The sequence below is a fragment of the Plectropomus leopardus genome, chromosome 12, assembly GCF_026936395.1.
Source record: "Plectropomus leopardus strain MGB_pleo_1.0 chromosome 12, ASM2693639v1, whole genome shotgun sequence".
Lineage (NCBI taxonomy): Eukaryota > Metazoa > Chordata > Actinopteri > Perciformes > Serranidae > Plectropomus > Plectropomus leopardus.
In genome coordinates, this window is record NC_142187.1 from 17828043 (window position 1) to 17851231 (window position 23189).

Here is a 23189-nt window from a genome sequence, read left to right on the forward strand (position 1 = left end):
GTTGTTCACAACAACAAAAAAACTAACACAAGCAGCTTGCAAAGAGTAAAGAAATGAAAAAAATCTTTAATGTGTAATTTTCAGACTACATACAATTTAACAGTAAAGAATGATTTGTATTTTTAAACTGCTTTTTAGTTCAAAAGCAGTTTAAAAACAACGGAACAAAGCACACTGACAGCACAGCCTGTATAACAGTGACTGGGTTCTTGGTCCATCCTGGTATGTGGCCTCTATCTCCGGTAGCGGTACCTCTTAAAGTGGAACCACAGCTGGAAGATCCCGTTGGCGAACTGACAGCGGAAGCCGTGTCGGTGTGAGTACTCCCACTCCCTGTTTACGATCTTAAAGGCAATGTCCTCGTACGGAGGGCCAGCGTGGAACCTCAAGATCCCAAAGTCCTTGTTGTCTGGACTGGGCTCGAGGAAGTACTGCGGGGTGGAGCGCTTGTCGATCAGGTCTGGGTAGAAGATGTTAAACTTGTAACCCTGGACGATTTTGGGCGGAGGGTTGTCGAAGTCGTAATGCGTCTGGTTGTATTTGTTCCACTCGAAACCAGTGTGGACCCTGTTGAAGAAGCGTGGTTTCCTGGGACGGTATTTGTCCGCCCACAGGTACATCTTGCCCGTAACTGGAAACTCAACGCTGAACTGGGCCTCATCGTTGCCCATGCCTTCTTTGGCGCGGCGTACAAAGGCGTCCTCTGCGCTCTCGTTGGCATCGCCTGATAGAGAAGTCAAAGAAGCGACAAGTGAGTGACTTAGGAATAAAACACATATTTAGAAATCAACACATTTTGCACGTCGAGCATTGGTTTACTGTTATATAGCTTAAAATTGGCCGCTGCTCTTCAGAAGGCTGCTGTTGTATTTTCCATCACTTTCTCCTCCCTCCCTTACTTTCTGCAGGCACTAGTTCTCTCTGTGTGTCTGTCTGATGTGGAGGCTTTTTTATGGAAGTTTTATTGGACGTAGTTGTAACCCACAGACCAAAATCTACAGATGAGTGCCATGATTGATAAAAGTATGTTAGCTGAAGTTATATCCCTGAACATGAAATGCACTGACCCCCCTGTCAGATAAGCAAACTTTCTGCTGCTGTTTCACAGGTGAGACCCAGCTGCTGTGACCCCCGGTGCTGGAGTCTGAGCTGGCTGAATTCGAGGTGCAACTGCTACTGAGTGAAGGTTCATCTGCGGAGCGGCCGCCTCCTGTCCTGCCAACAAAGCAGTTTCCTGGTGGCGTGGAAGGACCTGGAGGTGAGCTAAGTAATTCTTGTTTCATTTGTGGTCTGATGAAGCTGTGGTTTCCAACTGGTGGGTTGTGGCCAAAAGGTTGGTGGGGGGCCCACTCTAAATTTCTGCCCTTTTTGGGCAATATTTGGCCTATTAACATGCTGTGCCTTTGCAGTGTTTTTATGTCACTGCACTTTTTTTTTGTTGCAGTGCTATTTGTTTACAAAGTGTTAAGTAATTGCATTTTATTTTAACAATATGTTTGACTTGATTATGTTCTTAGCCCACATTTCCTTTACATTCTGTGAAATAAAACTGAAACATTTTTAAACATGAAAACAAAATGTGTTTACATACTAAGTTATGTATATTTGCAAATAACTTTTGTGGATATGACTATTTGTTGATCTTGTGGATCGTCTTTTGCGGGTTGCAACTACTAAAGTTCAATAAATACTTCAATACTTTTCCTGTGTTTGGTAATATATCATACCGGTGACTTGTAGCTGTCTGCGTGCTAACTGCAGCCTGTGTGCGTCCTCCTCCGGTGTGATGGTGTGTGTGTCCAGTGGCAGCTCAGAGGACGTGAGCAGCGTGGGACTGTAGCGACCAGAGTCATACTCCGCCTGGCTCTGCTGAATCAAATCCTCCTCCGTCAGCACGGCCTCCACCACCTCCCCCTCCTTTTCCTCATCCATCTTGTCATCTTTCTTTCCTCCGTCGTCCTCGTCTTGGTCTCCTGCTGCGGATGTTGATGGACCTGCCTCCTCATCCTCATCTTCTCTATTCTTATTTCTTGCGGAGGATGAAGACTGGCCGGGCTCCTCTGTTGTGGGCTCCCTTTTTTTGAAACACAGACGTGAGAATTAGTTGAACTTCAGATGACTTTCACCCGACAGCAGGCAGATTTGTGTGGTTTCAAGGTGACTTACTCATCGTCGTCACTCGTCTGCTCCTCTTTGATGATGGGAAACAATGGTTCACTTTCCACTCCTTGTTCCTGTTTCAGCTTGAAGAGCTTCTGACGCAGCACATCCTGGTGTCGCTCTCTTAACCTGGGACACACAGTTGTAGTTTTACACGTGCTCTTCCAGTTTGTATTTGCATAAAATGCGCCATCTGTAACTTTTGATTCAAATTCATACCTTGCTCTGGCCATGTAGACTCTGACTTGCTGCAGGAGACTCTCCCAGTAACCGATATCAAGATTTGATCCTCCAGCTCGAATCTTGGTCTCAATGTTGAGGTGCAGCGCCTGCAGCTGGCTGTACGTCTTTCCTTTGAACACCATCTGGACATCGGTGCTCACAGCTGTGTTGATGCCCTCGCGACGATCACCTGAGAATTTGAGATTGTTTTGAAGATAAAAGGAAAAGTTAACAGAGACGGCAACAAGCTGAATTATGAGTCATCATTTGATTTTTTTTTTTTTGGATTCATGATGTACCTGGTCCTTTCCCAGACGCCTCCAGTTTCCTCAGTTTGCTGATCTCATCCTCGGTGATGGTCGTCATGTCTCTCCAGAAGTCCACGTTCTTCCCTTGCTCCAACTCCATGTACACCTACCAGCACAACATACACTCATACAGTAAACCGCATTCAGATGGAGCTCATTTGGAGGATGATAGTTGTGAAGCATTTTTAGCGTCAGTCTGCTTGAGGTAAAAGATGTCTTATCAGCTTACACTTTGGGCTGAATGATCATTCAAGTTGCACTTTCAGTAAAGTTCCCTGTTGGAGAGGGCTGTCTGTTTGGGAAGTAGTGAGCGTATGACTTAATAAATGAGGCCTGGATTGTACTGCACGAGTTTTGTGAGAGTTTGTTAGTGGATGCTTTGATATAGTTTTGCTGATGTTAAATGCAGTGCTCAAATACATCAAGCATTTTCTCTGTTTTTGGATTTTTTGTTCACAGGCGGCATGAGCAAAGCAAAGTTCCCTTCATAAATTCAGCACAACATTGGGTGAGTACTGGTTTTGTGGGTGAAGTTTTCCTTTAACCTTTTAAAACCAAACAAAAGGTGGAAAAAAACCAAGAAAATAACCCTAAAAATGTGCTGAAAAAGCAAAAATTATTTTTTCTGTAACATAATTTTAATTATAAAATAACTGTAATTATATAGTTTGCTTGACATTTTCCCATAGTTTTTGATAATTTTCTACAATCCTCACCTCATTTTAAAACAAATCTTTAGGTAATTTTTCTCCCAGCTTTTAGCCAAGTTTGGTCGTTGTTTTTCCCCTCATGTTTTTGAAAGAAAATTAAACCAATCTGCTCAGGTTTCAAAGGGTCAAATAGCTTGTTAAATGTGTCTGAACACAGCACACAAAACTGATGGAGAATCCAGTTTTCAAAGGGTTAATCTTGCTCCAGTGTATGACACATTTTGTATTGACACACGATTGTTTACAAATGTAATGTTTAATGAATAAGTTAAATTTTAGAGTTATAAGAGGCTGCAATCTTTAAGGTGAATTTGTTCTTACTACATTTCTTTGATAAAAGAAATCCTGTGTGATTAGCGATATTCTAAGATAGCAGTACAACTGTTACGTTGAATGGACACAAACACAGACCTTAATGTCCTCCAGCAGGTCATCCATGTCGGTGACTGTTAGCCCATTGAGGAAGGTATAAGGTTCATGCATCTCCACGGCGAGATCGTCGTCTTCTGCGCTGATGTACTTTGCCAAAAGGTCAATAGGCTTGGCACGACCATCACGGATTCTAATCTTAGACCTGGACACAGAATGCACACGATGTAATGAGTCAGTGCAAATACTAATTAATGGGATAGTTCAACCTAAATTCAAAAATCGATATTTTTCCTCTCAGCTGTAGTGCTGTTTATCAATCCAGATTGTTTCGGTGTGAGTTGCAGAGTGTTGGAGATATTGGCGACGTCTCATCATGACTTGGTTTCTCGAGATATGCCACAGACCTTGTTGTGAGCAGCTTTGTGTATTTCTTTCTGCCATACTTCACCTGCCAACGCAGAAGGAAGCGTGCATCTACTCATGATGTGAGGCTCATGACAGCATGAAATGTGAATGGCGTCCTCCTTGGCTGTAAAGTTAGCTCGCTCAGTGGTGCTGGGTGAACTAGCACTAGATGCACGCTTCCTTCTGTGCAGTGATTCGGTTGGTTGGTGTAGTTTGTTAAAGAGAAAATAATTCCTACATGAAACTGCTCACAACAAGGTCTGTGGCATATCTTGAGTAACCAAGCCACGATGAGACGAAAGTTTTTCAAATGTATTTTCGGTGCTTTGAGCACCACAAGCTGAGTGCCATCTGGGTCTATTATATTGCAATGAAGGCGGACGTCTCTATGGCTGATATCTCCAACACTCGGCATCTCACACCAAAACAATCTAGACTGATAAATAGCACTACATGTGAGAGGATAAATATGTAATTTTGATTTTGGGATTGACTGTTCCTTTAAGGACCAGTTGTAGGAGCCTCGAACTTAACTGGAATTGTGCAAACAAACAGAGCCAAAAGCGAAATCCTCTGTGACTGAAGAGGGGGATATACAGCTATCGCTGCTGCACACTCACCTTAGTTTGGCCTGGTGCAGATGGAAGTTGTCTTCCTGTTCAGCCCAGGTCTTAAAATGCTCTGCCTCCTTCTCCCTCTGCAGCATCTCCAGCTCCATCTCTCTCATGGCCTTTTCCCGCTCCCTCTCCAGACGCAGCTGCTTCACCTGTTAACACGAGGTTGGTGCAAATAATATTTCAGCTGTCGCTCATAACTCTGTAACATCCACTGACAAGGCAGCTTCATTTATATAGCAAATTTCATACCACAACTCTGCTTTACAGAGCAATAAAATAAAAATTAATTAAGGAAACAGATGTACAAAAGTAAAGAAATGAGATAAAATTAATAACTAAATAATTTGAAACTTTTTTTTATAAAAATAATTTTTAAAAAACCAAAAGTGCAGACAATAGGTGCACAGATAAAATGCTTCTAAAATATTTAAAATTAGGTTTAAAAATAAGTTTGCAATTATTACTGGGTGAAGTAAGCAGCGTTCTAACTGCTGCAAAAACAAAACAAAAAAACACAGGTCCTACCTTCTGCAGCTCTCTGCGATTCTCCTCCTGAATACATTTGTTTCTTTCTTTGAGCTCTTTCTCACCCAGATGGCCGATGCCTTTCTTATCCAACGCCTGGAAAAACACACAAAATCAAACGAGAGTCTTGGATGAGTTAGATTATGATAACAAGCAGCTTTTTAAAAACATCTGGTACTGCAAATCACAGTTAGACACAATTTACAATAACAATTCATCAAATGTTGAAAACGCACCTTCTGCCATTTGAATGTGCCCAACAAGTTGTTGTCACCAAAGGGATTGTCAGCGTTGGTGTATCCCATGTACTCCTCACTCCAGCCCATCTTTTCCCTCCTTTTCTTCTCCTTTGCTTCCTTCTTTGCCAGTCTTCGAGCCCTCTTCTCCTCCGGTGTCTCCAGAGCTTTCATCATCTCCTTCTGCTTTTTCGTATCCTCCTTCTCTTTGACTGTACGGCCTTCGCGTTCAGACCCCGAGCTATCAGACGACTCGGGTGAGCTGGAGCGCTTTCTCCCTCTGTCTCTGTCGGCCCTCTCGCTGCTTCTTTTGCTCCTCCCTTGCTCCCTGTCTTCGCTCCTCCTACGCTCTCTGCTTTTGTCTCCTTTTCTGTCTCTGCTGTTGCTCTCCCACCTCTCTCTGTCTCTGTCTCTGTCTCGCTCCCTCCTCTGTCTGTCTCTGATTGGACTCCCTCGGTCAGGACTCTTCCGTCGTCTCCTCTCTCTGTCGCTGCTTCCATCTCGGGAGTCAGAGCTGGACTGGGACTTTCCCCTCCTCCTCTCTCGAGATGTTCCTCTTCGGTCCCTCTTTTCCTTTCTCCTCCTCACTTTGGGATCACCTGAATCAGAACTGAGACAGAAAAAAGTTATTAAGTGGGCAACCATGTAGACTAAAGAAATTAATTTAGTCCTTGACTATTCAGCAATAATGACACAGTGAGTGTCAGCAAGCTGTAACGGAGAACATAAAAAGAGCTGCTTGTGGATTAGACTTGGAATCCCTAAACTCTAAAACGTGGATCCAGATACACCAGAAACCCCTTTAGAATTAGTGGTAGGGTTAAAATTTGCAAGACGGTCCTATTATTTACATGTTACAATTGATCCTTACATTAAGCGTATGTTACGCAGACAAAAATATGCAACCTGCAAAGCCATTACTACTGCATTTAAGGTCTTTCTCTTTGCAGACAAAAAAGATGTGTTCAAGAGCAACCTGCAGTATTATGGTGACACAGTCAGGGATCAGGAGAACACCACATCCCTCTGTCCTTAGACCCTCACATCGACTAAGGACCCCCCCAAAAAAAACCCCATGATGGGGAAAAAAATGGTAGAAACCTCAAGAGTGACTGAGAAGGACGGATAGACGTGCAATAGATGTTGTAATTAAAATTAAATTACATTAATGACATACAGGAAAAGCAGATAGAGCGAAAGATGCACAACAATAATGGTGACAACAGACCGTTTTACAATCAACAAAATAAACACTCTCAATGGGACAGGCAATCGGCAAAATACCAAATATCGGCTCTGATAATCGGCCAGGCCGATAACCTGACGAACCCTTTATTCGACTTTTTCTAACATAAATGTAACTGACTGGCCAATCAGAGCAGATGAATGCGGGTATACTCATGCAGACTATATGAGAACAAACAATGTGTTTTTTGGACACTGAAGCATGTAAACATGTTCAAGTAGAGACCCAAAATACAACTTTGAGCCTAAAATTGAGCACAATACGGGACATTTAAAGAAGCACCAACCAGCTAACACCAGACAGAGGGGACAGTTACCTCGATGATCGACCCCTCGACTTGCTCCTGGGACGGTGCTGTCCTCCTCCTCGCCTCCTGTCGCTCTCGGAGCTGCTCCTGGATCCTGGACGGTCCCTGTGCTGAGGCCGCCGCCGCTCAGCGGAGCCATCGCTGGAGTTCCTGCTGTCCGACCGTCCCCGTCCACGAGCGGCTCTTTTTGGGTCCGCAGACCGACTGCGTCCTCTCCTTTGCTCCGGGGATCGAGACCTGCTCACCCGGGATCTGTTTCGCCGGTCCCGGCTCCGACTTCTGGACTTGGAGCTGGACCGACGTCGTGATTTCGATCCCATCTCTACGAGCTTTCTGCCTGTGCGGGGTCCGGAGTGAACGGTGTCGCGTAAATAAGAGGTAACACAGAAGCCCGACTTCCCTATCATAATACACAATACATCCATGCAAAAAACAGTGTGCTGTCTTTTTTTCTTTCTCTGTCTTTCTTGTTTGATTTTCATTTTTTAAATCTATTTTTATATACAAATGTTAAATATTGTATATTCATTTTTTAAAAATCCCAATATCTCAGTTGATGAAAAATATCTAATTAATTTGATTATTATTTTAGCAAAATGTTACGTACAGAAAAAAAAATGTTCTAGCTCAGAAAACGACCCTCCTTTTATATATATATTTTTTTTAGATAATTGTTTTAAAATAAACAAGAAAAAAAAATCCGAACTTGTCAATTTTTAATTGGGAGAACCCCTTAGATTACAGAGACATTTCAGTTTCTATTTTGAAGGTTTCTATTTTTGTTATATTTCTTTATTTCCGCTGCATTTTAGTTGTCAGGCAATTAAATTTATCATTTATACTAAAATATTGCGACACAAAATATCGAATGTAAGTGTTGTATGTGTCAAGTTTGAGGAAAAAGGTATACGTTTATTTGTAAATAATTTAGTGAAGTAAACAAACACTCATAGCGTAGTGTAATACACTTACACTTATCACATCAATGCGTTAAATCGTATGTTTTTAAAATAAAGTACTCAGGCAGCACAAAGCCAGCCTAACGGGACCTTCAAAAAGCACTGCGCATATTCTTTACGTCTCTAGTATAGCTTTAGAAAATAAAGTATAAACAAATTCCCTTTCTTTAATTACAGTTCTTACAGGACACGGAACATCCTAAATCAATTTAACGTCATAAAAATGTGTTTTTGTCTTCCAATTTCGTGAGAGTGAAATTAGGTCAAAGCTGCTTTTCAGAAACACAAACAACAATCGTGTTTTCGTGACGTCAGCTCACTGGCAAATGTAGTTTTCTGAATTCACTCTTGATTTAAAAGTCAAAACAACAATGCTCACAGCTCAAGCAATATCCCTTTGTTTCAATTTCCTTCATGTAAAAAAACACTTTTAGACGTCATTGCTTGGGTTCGCTCTTGTTTTTAGGGAAAGACGTCATGTTTACAGGTGAAAATGACTACAAATCCCAGACGGCACAAGGCGCCATTGCCTGTGTTGAGGCGAGAGGAGACTCCTTTCAGCAAGATTCTTCTTCACTCAGTCTTCTGTTGGGGCGATACCGACTACGTTTCTGATTCCCGTCGTTAGAGTTTTTAGTTAGATATCTTACAGATCGATAGTGGTATTTTTATTTTTTATTTGACTCTCGCAGGGAGTCAGAAACTATTTGCTTCACGGTAAACTCGTCCTCAGCTGCTCCGCAAGCTTGTTAGCTAGTTTACATTAGCCAGCAGCTACCAGTAGATTTACGGTTTATATCCGTGGCTGCCCTGCCAGGTAGATCAACTAAAGCCGGAGCCGCTGCTCAGCCACAATGGTCTGGTCATTTCACCAATTTCAGGGTATTGACATTGGCGAATAATTCATGTGATTTGGGAACAAAACAACGCAGCCTTTGTTTGACTTGTGCGCAGCCCGGCTGGTTTGGCCTGTTTCATTGTCTCCGAGCATCGAAAACAGAGAAGTTGTTTTTCACTGTCAGCGGGTTGTTTGGCTACTCGGGCTAATTTAGCCGTGTTGCTGTAAACAAAGCCGTCAGCTGTCGACTCCAGATTATCCTGAAAGCTACGTAGCGCAGTATGGCGCAACACGACCACTCTCATGTCGCCAGTTCACAGAAAGCTCTCATGCTGGAGATGAAGAGCCTTCAGGAGGAGCCTGTGGAGGGATTCAAGATAACACTGGTGGACGAGGCTGACATGTACAACTGGGAAGTGGCCATTTTTGGCCCACCAAACACTCATTACGAAGGGGGGTATTTTAAGGTAAGACTACAACTTCATAGTCAACAAAGTAGGAACTTGTCTTTGGTACATCTGGTAGACTATGAAGACATTAAAACATGTAATAACAGAAATTCCTTCCATTAATAAAATACAATACACAAATTCAGCCTGTTTTTATGCTTCTAAAAAATAATAATTTTAGGCTCTACTTGCATGGCACTTGGGGCTGAACGATATAATAATGATAATAATAATAACTTTGAATATATAGCACTTTTAAAAACAGTTGTTTACAAAGTGATTTGACAGATCAAGCATAGGCAGGAACTGAGGGGATCATAAAATTAACTAGGGGTTGACAGAGATTGATTATTCAGGACCAATACCGATTATTAGTAGTAAATGAGACCAATAACTGATATTTGGAACCAATATGCATTTACAATAAAAATGAAAATCTTTTTGGCAATATTCATCATTTGGAATAAACAAACATGAACACGTGTTTAAATGCCTTTGGCAAAGCCAAGTGAAGTTTTTAATAAAAAATAGCTCCCAAAGTGAAAGTTCCTCCCATGCTGACACCTTTTTCTCACTCTTTAATTAATTCATTTTATTGGCAATCATTCAAATAAAACGCTGATACCAATAATCGGGGAAGTGCCAAATATCGGCCCTGATAATCTGTCCACCCCCAGTAATAAAAATTATAATAACAATAACTTTATTTATATAGCAGCTTTAAAACAAAGTGCTTTGACAGACAAAGCAAAGGAAGGAACTCAGGGAATAATAAAATAAATATCAACAAACATAACAAACAGAGAAAGGTCTAAAACAGTCAAACAAACACGCAAGAACAAAATACGTATAAAAAGGTCAACAATAATAAAGCAAATAAAAGGAGTAAAAGTAATGAAACAGGCAGTTAAAGTACTACATGAATAAAGTTTTAGATAATATAAGAATAAATGCAAAAAAGATGATAAAAATAATATAAGAAATAATACTTCTATTGGCTACTGCAGTTCACCTAAGTTTCAGTTCTGTGACTACAAAAAGTCGAGAAAAAATCAATATGGCATAGTATGGTGATATTTCTGGGGGGCGATACTGTATTACTACAGGAACACCAAGTATCAATTGTTTTAATCAAAGAAATTATTTATATCATAAATACAAATTAAACTCTCTAGCCTACTAGAATAATAAAACCAATTGTTTTTCAGTCCACGAGATACATTTTGCTGCTTTGAAAATGACTAAAGTGAGCTAAAAATACTAAAAAACTTCATTTTATCAGATAGCACAGATGCTTGCAAAGTTATCATTGGAAACATATCTAAAAAATATAATAAACTGCAATACTCAGCATATTGCGGCACACTTAATCCTTTGAAACCTGAGCAAATTGGCTTGATTTCGTACAAAAACACGGGAAGAAGTTACAAGTTGCACGAAAATTAAGAAATCTCAGGAACAACAATACTGTCAACTAATATTGCTATATCACAGTCTTTCACAATATGTTTATAGTGCAAGTTAAAATCGCAACGACAACAGAAAAACGATATTTTGACTGATAAAACAATATATATCGATATACGAGATATATATTGATAAATACATTATTGTTGCCCTAGACAGCACCATATGAAATAAATGACTATTAAGTCTGTCAATAAAATATGTCATATAATATATTGTAGTGACACGGCGCACAGCCACATGTTAAGGTCTGTTGTGTGTTTCAGGCTCGGATCAAGTTCCCTATAGACTACCCGTACTCCCCGCCTGCCTTCCGCTTCCTCACCAAGATGTGGCACCCCAACATCTATGAGGTGACGTATCAACACCTTGAGTCTACTTTATCATATTCAGTGTGATGCCTTTACAGCCGCTTATCAACGTATTTAATGCCTCTCAGTTGTTACGTGATGAATATCATAATGAAAGGAGTTGATTTCCTCTGATTTTAGAACGGAGACGTGTGTATTTCCATATTGCACCCTCCAGTGGACGACCCGCAGAGCGGAGAGCTGCCGTCAGAGAGATGGAATCCCACCCAGAACGTCCGGTTAGCATCATTATCTCTATTTTTGGGTGCCTCTCTTCTTTGCCCGCTCCCCATGATTGACGTGACTCACACCTTTACCACATGACATGCGTGTTGCAGCGTTACTTCAGACATTGAATCTATGTCTGGGTATTCAGCACCGCGTGTGTAACGTGATCTTTTATTGGCCGGTGCGGTCATTCGGCATCTTCCTTTGAACGTTAGTCAGTTGTGCAATATTTATACACCTACACTCTGAGTAGGTGTTAGCGCTCGGTATAAAAAGTAAAATATCTCAACTGTTTCCTTTAAACAAGAGCGCTGTATGATGGATTTGTGTGAGAGCACCATTTCTTCCCGTTAATTTATGAAGCAATAATTTATTAATCAGGGAATTCTCCACTGCTTCTAAAATAAAAGCTGCTCCTTAACTGAACCCATTTAACTCTTACTCAGCCACAAACAAAATGAGACCAGTCTTTACTTATAATATAATTAAAGTACATATTATGTCATATTTTTATGTAGTGCAATTTACAGTATGTGGAAGAATGGGATAAGTTTACATTTTAACATGATTTCAAATGATCAAGGCTTTTGTTTTATGAATGAGCATACAAAGAAGTGGAAATAACATGTAGTATTTATACGTGATTGAGTGACAATAACTTTTTACAAGGGAACAATAACTCACCAATAACATGGAACTATAACCTCAGTAGTAAATGCATCATTAAATTAACACTTATTGGAAAATATTAAGAAAAACTGGCCATTGTGAGCTTCTTTATGGTAAATTGTGTAAGTAGATCTAATAAAGTGTTAATGGAGTGTATGCTCCTCCAGTACTGGTATTAGTACACCTGCACACTGGAGCTGAAAGCATTGGTCGGGTAATTGATTAGTTTTACCTTGATTACCTTTAGCATTCATAATGGTAGATAAAAAAAATGTTTATAACACGCTATAATTGACTCGCGAGCAGATAAAAATGTTTATTAATGTATTTGTCAACACCTATAACTCCTCCTGTGTGCACCTGTGAATGGAGGCTGCTGTGTAAACAGTTAATGACAGTATAGTAAAACACAGCTGTATATGGACACGTTGTCTCCTGGGTGCCCCAGTTACTCACCTTTGATTCCTTCCTTTGCTGAATGTTGTTATTCTTTTAGATAAAACTGGTAAATTTGCAAAATAAATAAAGTACAAGTGTACTGCCAGAGAGTCAGTGACACGGTCCATCGAGAGAGTAGGATGTGGTGCTTGAATGGGTTCGAGCAAATGATTTTTACACAGCATTTGGGGATGTAGTCACATGTGAGACAAACTTAGCCTATTATTTTTGACATAGTTGAATTATTATTTTCAGTTTCTAGGATGTATAAAGCTGTTGAATGCACACTGTGTACGTACACTACATAGCTGAACAGACCAATTTGCAGAGCTCCCACCGATCCTTTAAAGACATTGAATCCGTCAGTCTTAAAATAAGACAGTAATTGGCATTAAAATGTCTTAAATCCATCTGTCAGAAGTCTTGATAATGCTCAGAAAAATTTGGAGATCAGATTTGAATGAATCTTTTTTTTCTGACATTGCATTGGAAAAGCTGAAAATAATTAGTAACTTAAATATATTAATAATAACTCATTGATTGCCTCTTGCATTAACATCACCAGAGTCAGGTTTTATGTTACAATAAATATTGCATTTTTTAATCTCCCTAGCTGTAACTAATTAATGTGAGTACATGTTTTTTTTTTCTTCAGTGTTGGCTTCTGTAAATTCGGTCTTAAATTGAATTCAATGGCATTGAAAAAGTCATAAATCCCACTCGTCTAAAGCTGTAGAAACTCTGCATTCTTGTCAACACCATGTTTCGACATTGCCAGATGGCCCGGGAATATACACCTGGGTGCAAATACCGTTAGCTGTTTATGTACTCCCCATTAAGTAAACAAACAGTCAATGTTTTTATATCCACTTAAAATGTCCATGTCACTCATTTCTGGAGAACATTTTTGTGTCACAGTGCCTCAAGTTTAACACCGACCTCTGTTTTTCGCCCCCAGGACCATTTTGCTGAGCGTGATTTCGCTGCTTAATGAACCAAATACCTTCTCTCCTGCCAACGTGGACGCCTCCGTCATGTACCGCAAATGGAGGGACAGCAAAGGCAAGGACCGGGAATATGTCGAGATCATCAGGTTAACAGTCACACTTTTTTATTGTCACTTAATGAGCCCTTTTTGCACAAAAATCACACTATAGGGCCGTTACCAAGTCCTTTCTTTATGCTGCGACCGGCTTAAGTCTCCCTGTGCACAGATTAATGTCTGTTGTTGTATGTTTCTGTCATCTTATTTGTGCTAATATGTATTTTTCCTGTTTTTTTTTACACTTACTGCAACACAAATTGCCCTCTGGGAATAATAAGAGATTGCATTAAGTTATATATTCTACCACAGGAAACAGGTGGTGGCCACCAAGGCGGAAGCTGAGCGCGACGGCGTGAAAGTGCCCACCACGCTGGCCGAGTACTGCGTCCGCACTCGTGCCCCAGCCCCAGACGAAGGCTCCGACCTCTTCTATGACTATTACTATGACGACGATGACGTGGAGGGCGAGGATGGCGACTGCTGCTACGATGAGGATGACTCGGGCACCGAAGAGTCGTGACATGCTTTCTTTCTGGCAACATCCCCGATCCAGCTGACATACTTCTTGGTCGACAACCATGAAAGATTTGAAGCTTTCCACTTCTAAACCAATGAAAAGAGCTGTTTTTTCTCGAACCTCTGAATTCTTTTCGGAGTCGATAAACTGTTGCGGAGGAGTCAAACCTGGTAAAATTTGCACCAGCACAAAAGTCATCAGTTTCTTCAATCTTGCAGACATGATCATTGTCATTATCACCTAAAACCTTACGATGAGAGAATAAACTACTACTTATTGAGTCGTTGAGTCCGCTGTACAGTATATAATATCGTGGGGTTATTACCACTTTTAACGATAGCGACATTTGCACCGGTGCAAACACTTCCAAGCTTCGCTCAGCCTCTCTTGCATATCTTCTTTTTCTCTAATTGTAACTGGCTGTTGCTCACCAGTTGTTGCTCTCAGTGACTGACAGAAGATCGAGGACTTCGTGCAGCCTGTTTGTACCGAACAATCCATCGAATCAGACATTCCCCAGTTTCGCAGTCTTGCTTCGATAAGACGGGATGTCACGGGACGATGTTCTCAAAGTTCTTGTGCATGCGAGAACATCATCGGAAGCTTCTTGTCCCTTTTACAGATGGACCGTTTACCCTCATCGTGATCCGTTTTCAGCTTGGAGAGAGAAAAGACTTGTCCAGAGAACTTTGTATCTGGCGAACCGGCTTGCAAGCTGAGTCAAATCCTCATGTGAACATTTTTGGTCACATGAAATTGCTGTGTTTGTTCTGGTTACTGTTGGATGTGTTTCTCTGTCTTTTTGAGTGTGGGGTTATGTTATTCGAAGTAGCTCAGATTTAAGAGTCCTGTAGGGGCGTTTTTCAGGGTGGGTGGGGCTGAACTAATTACTGATCAGAATTGTATTTCTCCTCAGGTTTGCTCTCTGAGGCCTGACGGAGCCAAAGACGTACAGCGGTGTAAAAGAAAGCCCAAAACATTTTCTGACAGTTTGTTGTATTCTTGTCTTTGTTTGCTTTCTTGCAGGCTTTGTTATTTTAGTCTTTTGTTAGACATTACGCCTGCAATCTTTTGCTTGAGAATGATTTATGTGATGAGATTATTAGGTTTGACTAGCCAAAAAAAAAAAAAAAAAATTTAAAAAAAGCTTCTGTAGGAAAAGTGTCTGTCAAAAGGTGTTGTTGCAGTATCAGTCAGGAGTATCGAAGTGTTTCAGCCCTGAAGTGAAAGAGAAAAAGGCCGCCATGTTTTAGTTTGATTTCTATTCTTTGTGTCAGCGAAGAGCGGACGGGTTTTGATATCATTTTTAGAGTGCATGGGTCTCCTCTGTGTGTATTTTTGCATCAGCAATATTGATTGTTTAATTTACTCAAATTAGGACTTCATACTGAATTTCTCAGGATAATGAATTACATATGACAAAACAGTGAAGACAAGCAACTATTTTCCTCTCATAGGTGGTCTGCTAAGTTGGTTTACTGCTTCAACAGGAACCATAACTGATATGCACATGTAGCTGTATGGATGATCACCGTATTGTTTTATTCACCTGTGTTTATTTTTTATTTTCGGCTATTTAAAACTGAAAAATAAAGATTTATTGGAAAACCATGTGCACAGTCTTGCAGTGCTTGGATTGGTTACACTTTTATCACAAGCTACAATATAATAAGCTTTATTTATAGAGCACCTTCAAAACACAGTCACAACATGATTTATAATAAAACAGAACTCAAATAAAAACTGGTATATGGTAGCAATGTATAAGATGAGTAAAAAAATATCCTGAAACATGAGTAAAATCACCACAAAGCGATGCAGAAAAAAACATAAAAGTAATCCGAAAAAGAAATGTATCTAATAATTTTTAAAACAAGAAATGTATCTAATATAATAATTATATATTATAATTTATTTTAAAATTTTAATTTCTTTAACTTTTTTATTTTATTCCTTTTTTACCCAAAAAAAAGGTGTAAAAACAATAACATTATGATATAAAAGCCAAATAAATAAAAAAGACACATTATGGTGGTGTAAATGAAAGCTATTGTCTACATCAGTTTGTTTAATGTCCACAATTCAGACATTTGTCCACAGTTTTTATCACTGTAAATCCAAATTATATTTACAGATCCCAATGTTTTCTTTCCATTTCTGAAGAAAAAGATGAGTCCTTTTTTATTTTTAACAAAATCATCCTCAGTGATCAGATATTTCCACAAAGAAATAAAAGAAGTACCTTGTGATTTTACTAACAATGTCTGCCTATTTTTAGAATGTCTCGTATATATACATATATATGCTAGGTTTATCTTATCTTTAAGGATTTATTCCCCCACAAAAACTATTTTTTCACAGCATGACAATGTCCTCTCTTTTTTATGGATGTAATTTGTACCCACTTAGACTGGTTTTCAAATGAAAACTTACACATTTCAGCTTTCTTCTTTGGCTGTGTAGCATAAATATATATGGCAATATGTCCATTTGAATGTGTCGTTTGTCCTGCATCATCTATCTCTCAGTATATGATAGTTTTCAAAGTTGGTGGTTATTTTATTTGTTTAAATAATGTAGGAATTCCCTGACAGCACGGAGGAAAGGATACTGCCATGATGGTGAAGACATTATGTTGCGTTCATGGCCCATGGGAATATTGGGAATTATTTTCACAGTTTAAGCAAACGGCCCTCTGAGTGAAGACTTTTTTGATGCCCTAAAGATGTCATGACAAAACTGTAGTAGATTGAGTTGATTTGAGATAAATAAATACATTTTTTCTTGTAACTTTAACAAAGTCGTTTTTTGTGTAGTTCCACTTAAAAATAATTTTACTTTAAGTCAGCCTACTTTTTCTCATGTAGGCCTATCGTTTGTCGCCACATTTAAATGTAGCATTTATGTAGGCACCACCAGTCAACTTTGAATTTTCGTTGAATTTCAGAGATTTGGAATTTATTTGTTTTATTTGAACGTTTTTCTGTTAACAGAGTGGATTTTGTGACTGATGGTGATGTTTTGCAGTCACATAGACGAAATACCTCTATCATAAACTATAGAGTCTATTGTGTAGTATTTTAATTATTTTGAAGAAGGAAGGAAAAGACGGATTAAGGATTAAACAACACAGAGACTTGTGGTCAGTAGTCTGAGTGGGATGTGAGGATTCTTAAAATAACATGTTTGCAGATGTGAAGCCCTGATCACAGGCTATCTGACTGATCTGACCTTTGATTTATTGATGTAGTCTGAGAGTGACAGAATCACTCAGCGGATTTATATACTGCAGTAAAATTATATAATGCTGATATACATTAGAAGTCATGTAAATGAATGCTGAACCATGAACAGAAATCACAGATCGACTGTACAGTATTTGAAAAGTTTACACTGTCCATCAATGCAGAAATTGGAGGCTGTAAACAGACTGAAAGGCTAAACGATAATATAAGATGTGAATAAATAGGAATCCAGTCTAACAGGATGTGGGTGCTTCTTCCTGTACAGACTGAAGGCTGCTGAAAGAGTCAGAAATCTGTCTGACTGGAACAGCTTCACTGCCGCCTCTTGCTGTGTTGATACATAGACTGTAAATAAATAAATAAATATATATAAATATAGGACACATGTTTCACAATTTTCCTTTCTGTCCTGAATGCAGCACACGTCGTCGCTCAGAGATGACGTCAGCCAAACAACACAATTAAAGACCGCCAGGAGGATTTATTCTTTATTCAGCTTCACAGGAGCAGCTTTCTCAGCACATTTTACAAAGACAACAGATATTAACAACAGAAATGTCTGTGAATTATGCTGCCGGGCTCTCACCGTATGCAGACAAAGGAGTCTGCGGACTCCCAGAGGTAAAACACCGCTAACGTGAGCTAACGTTTGTTAGCTTCTGATCAGCTGGTAGCAGGTTAGCCGAGGATGCTCGACTCATGTTCGGTCTTTAGGACTTTATATTGGGGAAAAAATAAAATACAAGCATACAAACAGAAAAACAGAAATTCCTAAATACTAAATAAGAAGTAAAAAATCTGAATACGTCTCATTACTGAAGAAAAGTACGGAAATGTTAGCTAACAACATCGAAGTAACGCTATCAAAAGCAATAACGTCATTAGTGTTAAAAATGGCTTCATTCAGTGTTACATTGACTTTACATATTCACATATTAACCCTCTGAACCTTTAAAAAGTCCTTAAGTTGATAACCCATAAAAGTTAACTTGTTCCAACTAAGTTTTCCACATTATGTTAAAAAAAATTCCAAAGTGTTATTTAAGTTGTTTTTTGTCAAATCATCGAAAAGGAATTTTAAAGTGAAGAATCGCTCATCTTTAAACAGCAGATTTCACATGTCACACAGCTGTATCACTGTAGTCTAAACATCTCACAATATCTTAACATTGAGACACTATGGGGTAGGGGTCGACAGATTATCGGCCTGGCCGATTATCAGACCGATATTTGGCATTTTGCCGATTTATCTGTACTGGCATGTTGTTTTAGTGTTTGCTGATAAAATTGTAACTAAAAAATGCAAAGAAAGTGTCAGCATGGGAGGTACTTTAAATTTGTGAAACCCTATGGAGCTATTTTGTATTTATTCATCTTTTTAAATTAAATTTTCACTTCACTTTATAAAAAGAGTTGCTGGGAATTTGCTGTATGAAAGTTTCAGTTTTGATTAAACATTTGCTTAAGCCATTTAAACAAAGTTTTGTGTTGAAGTTTGTTGCATTCTAAATCCTAAATATTGAGAGAGAGATTTCCCTTTTCATTGTGAATGCAAATTTGATCCAAATGTCGATTATCAGAGTAAATGGTGATACCTACAGATGCAAATGTGAGTGCTGCAGATTGTCTTTTATTACAGGATTTGTAATTTATTGCAACACTTTAAATTTCAATAGTTTTTCTCACAGCAAAATAAATATCATTAGAAAACTGAAATATAAAACTAATCTGAATATTTGTAATTGTAACATTGTGAACTTTTCTTTTACAAGCTGCATGGTTGTCACATGATTAATGTTTTGGTCTCTTTTGGCTTCAGTTTAAACTGTGTGAAAACAACAGGGAATCTCTCCTCCTTCATTGCCATCATACCCACATTAAACTCATTCCTGTGCAGATAAAGTACTGTAGTATACCTTATCAATCCCTCGTCATTTCAAGATAATATTCATATTTAGCTACGGTTATCACTAATGTGATGTTTGATTGTGCCATTATTACCCAGCTGTTTTTAAAACCTGATGTTTTCTGCTCCGCGGCAGGAGTTCGACAGTCCTGAGGAGCTGAGGGTGAAGGCGGAGATGCTCGCTCAGTTGATAAAAGAATCGGAGTACTTTGTCGTCCACTCTGGAGCAGGAATCAGCACCTCAGCCGGCATCCCTGACTTCAGGTGAGGCACAAACAGTCATTACAGCTCCATTCTTCCTTTAGCATTTTTCACAAACGCAATTTTTCTCTTTCAAGTTTTGTTTCTTGTTCTTGATCATGATGAGCAAGGCAATCATTAATTTATAAACAAGGCACCTAATTCACTTGCTGTTTTGGAACATCAGCAAAACTTTCTTTATGTGAATACATGCAGTGTCACTTAAGCCTTTTTATGTGCATTTAGCTGACATATTTCTTAGAGCTGCAACTAACGGTTATTTTTACCGTCAATTAACCTACCCAGTATTTTCTCGATCGATTGTTTTATCAATAAAATGTCAGAAAATAGTAAAACATGCCCCATGTAATTTCCCAGAGCCCAACGTGAGTGCCTCAAAATGTTTGTTTCATCCAAGCCACAGAAAAAAATACAGAGCCAATCAGTTAAGCATGTTTGTTACAGACAAGCATCAAATTCTCACATTTAGGAATCATAGAAACAGCAAATGTTTGGCTTTTCTGCTTAAAAAAAGGAAAAAAAGAAAATATTTAATTTGAGCTGCAATGATTTATCAATTAATGTCATCTTTTAAGTTAATATATGATAATCCATTAACCAGTGTGAGTAATTTTTCTACAATTAATAATGAATATTTTCTACTTTTTTGTGACTTTGACAGTAAACTAAATATCTTTGGATTGTGGACAAAAAGAAGACGTTTATTTGAGGACATCATCTTGGGCTTTGGGAAAAACTGCTCGCCATCTTTCAACATTTTCTGACATTTTATAAACCAAAAAAATAAATTTATTAATGGAGAAAATAATCAACAAATTAATCAACAATTAAGTTAATCATTAGTTGCAGCTGTAGCTTTAATGTTTACGATAGTTGCCCGTTACTTTTCTATTGATGGATTTCTCGATTAATCGACTAATCATTGCAGCTCTAATATTTCTTACTGCGACAGCCAGTGCAAAAGCTACGAACACTGGGTGTCATTCATGAAATGTGAGCAGAGCTCATTTGTGTGTTAAGTGTTAGCAGAAGGAACATTATGTGTGTTCTGGCATTTAGCACTTTTTTAGTAGCTCTGATCTTTTCATACGTACCGTCAAAATCTACACCTGCCTCTGACCACTCGCAGAGCTCGTGTAATAAGGGATGCAGATAAATATTGCTTTTTATTATAAAAAATTACAATTTTAATTTGTATTTGGCTCTGTTATGTTCATGCAGATGTTCTTTGAAACAAAGAAGTTAAACATGAAAAAGAGTAGAAATATAACACAGTAGTATACCAATCATGTAGCTTGTTATGAACACCCAATTAATTCAGTTTGAAGTCACAGTGGTGGTGAATTAACAGAGCAATCTCATGAAATTGACAATTTTCAAAAGTGTTTCTGGCAGCTCAAGGCCAGACGGTTCTAGATTACAGCAGCCGTTCTGGAAACAGTCCTGTTTCTGTAAGTGCTGAGGCCAGACGACAATCACCTGATCAGAAATTGGAAGTACAAGAAAAGACTCTTCACTGAGTAGTGCCATTTCAGGTTTTAGGGCAGAGGGGGATAACACGTGGACAAAGACTAACTATAAAACTATAAACTTATTTTAGTCGTAGTAGTTTTGTAGTAGGTATGTGTAATGAATTACAGTAAGCTTCCCCCATCTTACCAGTACCTAATCTGTGCAAAAAAGTGTTGGATTTTCACTGGCTTTATGGTTTTTGCACAAACTACAGATAGTTGTCTTTTGTGTCAAAACTGGCGAGCTCACATGAACATCACCCACCAGCGTTTATTAGTCTGATGAAACGCAGTGCATTGTGGTAGTTGTAGTCTTGAGCAAAAGCAAACACCTTTTTTTTAATCATTTTTCTCTGGTCATTTAGCACCTTTTTCAAAGTATTTGTGTCTTTCTGCATAGAAAGCCAAGTTTTATGAAAAGACAATATTTCCAGCAGTAAGATACTTAAAACAAATGAATCCAGGCCAGAAACAGAATCATTTTGCTTGAAAACTTTTTTTTTTTTTTCATTTCTGGTTGACATAATCTGCAGTTTCTTTGCCTTCTCCTCTCTCCTGTAGTACCACTGTATGAGCAGATGAGGGCGGTACTTGCTTATTATCTGTCAGAGCCAGGTCAACAAACAGGAACACAGACCAAAACAAAACCAGGTTCATTCTGTGTTCTTTTATTATAGTGCAACAATTTCCTTTGATACAGTGCAAACATGTAATTTGCCTTAATAGCTAAGATCTGGCACTTAAGATAAAAAATTTACTCTGAAAGACATCAGCTGAGTTCATTCTGACGTGAATGACAGACGTTTCCCGGGAGAGTTCATATATAGATGCCTGGAGATGTTCGCTGTGCACACGAATTAATATTTGATTGGCCTGCCTGTCAGTCAGGTAGATTCGACCTTGCACCGCAATATCATTAATTTCAAGGTTTCAATGTAAACAAACTATATTCCCTCTGCTGCCACACACACACATTGACACACACACACACACACACAAACAAACCTGCGCTTAGTAAGAAGCTCAGCCTCACTACACCAGAACGTGTGAATATACCAGCTTTACAGATCTTATGTGGCTTTCATCTCCCGCAGCATCTTTCTCATGGTGATAAGCATGTAATAAATGACATACACAGCTTTCTGTTAATGGCGCTCCATCTTTGAACTGGCCTTTGGCAAAGGGGAGATAAATCATATTGGTGTTGAGAGGTCAGGCTGTTGAGGCTGCGTTTGAGGATTCACAGGAGGATTCAAAGTCAGCTGATGCATAAAGATAAGTCGTGAATCCTTGAAGTAACTTGACAACGGTCAGGGTGTTTGACGGCAGCACGACTGATTGGACCCCTGCGTTCATCCCTCATTCAGACGCCAACAACCGACAGGTTTTCAAAGAAGCATGGATCAGACAGATCGATCGAATAACAGATTTTTCACCTTTTAGTTTGAAACTTGTCACTGTAAGCAGGTAATTTAGACTGATATTTTTGTGAAGTCTACTTTCTCCTTTTTTTTCTGTGCAGTGACCTAATCTTTTTACAGTGTTTTTTACGTGGTCCTCCAGTGAGCTCAGATTTGCAGCATTTGACAGCACATTGTCAACTTGGTACACAATCTTTGCAGAAATCTTCTCATCAGATTCTAAAGGGTCCAGTGTCCTCGATTTAGCAGGATTTAGTAACATCTAGCTGCTACGACTGAAGATTGCCACCAGCTGAAACTTCTTCAGATTGGAATTCTTATTGTTCAGGAGATCAGCTGAGTTATCCGCAGAGGTCGCTTCCTTTAAAAACAATAGGGCTGGTAAAAACGCTGAATTAAACAATTCTTCTCTAATGCTGTTTGGCATGTTGGCGATGGGCCACTAGCTCTTTTTTTTTCCTCGGATAACTAAAAAGCCCAGAAACACCAAACTGGCGGCAAAGTGGACTGCCTCACGTCACCTCACTTGGTCAAAAGGTTGCCCTTGAACACACTGCAAAGAGGAAATGGCCAGTTAGTAATCGTCATTCAACAAGGGAATACGGATGACCGTCGTGACGCTAGTCGGTAAATCCCCCATTCGTGAACTTTGACGTTTTTACGTGTCTTAAAGAAGGTGGTTGCTAAAAAGCAGTTAAATGAGACTACAAAACATCATCTCGCTTTGCAGCCTAGTTGTGGCGGCAATATTAAGTTGTACAACCGTTGTGTAATTAG

The 23189-nt window shown here is 39.1% G+C and overlaps 3 protein-coding genes across 6 annotated transcripts in view; 2 read left to right on the forward strand and 1 right to left on the reverse strand.

Annotated features, from left to right (window-relative positions):
• Positions 1–41: 41 nt before the first annotated feature.
• On the reverse strand, positions 42–7477 carry cactin. The gene is made up of 10 exons (XM_042498489.2): positions 7118–7477; positions 5556–6165; positions 5320–5415; positions 4798–4943; positions 3812–3974; positions 2682–2796; positions 2380–2572; positions 2167–2289; positions 1728–2074; positions 42–724 (listed from the first exon to the last, which is right to left on the reverse strand). The coding sequence occupies exons 1-10, from the start codon at positions 7426–7428 to the stop codon at positions 234–236; spliced, it is 2595 nt and encodes an 864-aa protein (XP_042354423.2). The 5' UTR covers positions 7429–7477; the 3' UTR covers positions 42–233.
• A 1104-nt stretch (positions 7478–8581) lies between these two features.
• cdc34b (cell division cycle 34 homolog (S. cerevisiae) b) lies at positions 8582–15679 on the forward strand. The gene is made up of 5 exons (XM_042498228.2): positions 8582–9372; positions 11088–11174; positions 11313–11410; positions 13465–13599; positions 13861–15679. Exons 1-5 carry the CDS (start codon positions 9187–9189, stop codon positions 14069–14071), a joined length of 717 nt encoding a protein of 238 aa, XP_042354162.1. The 5' UTR covers positions 8582–9186; the 3' UTR covers positions 14072–15679.
• A 2054-nt stretch (positions 15680–17733) lies between these two features.
• sirt6 (sirtuin 6) overlaps positions 17734–23189 on the forward strand; it is a 45030-nt gene continuing 39574 nt past the window's right edge. For all 4 annotated transcript variants that reach the window (XM_088085369.1, XM_088085370.1, XM_042497721.2 and 1 more), the window contains exons 1-2: positions 17734–17934; positions 19356–19483. In XM_088085369.1, coding sequence (XP_087941495.1) covers positions 17869–17934; positions 19356–19483 — 194 coding nt within the window. In that variant the 5' untranslated portion in view covers positions 17734–17868. The remainder of the gene's footprint in view (positions 17935–19355; positions 19484–23189) is intronic.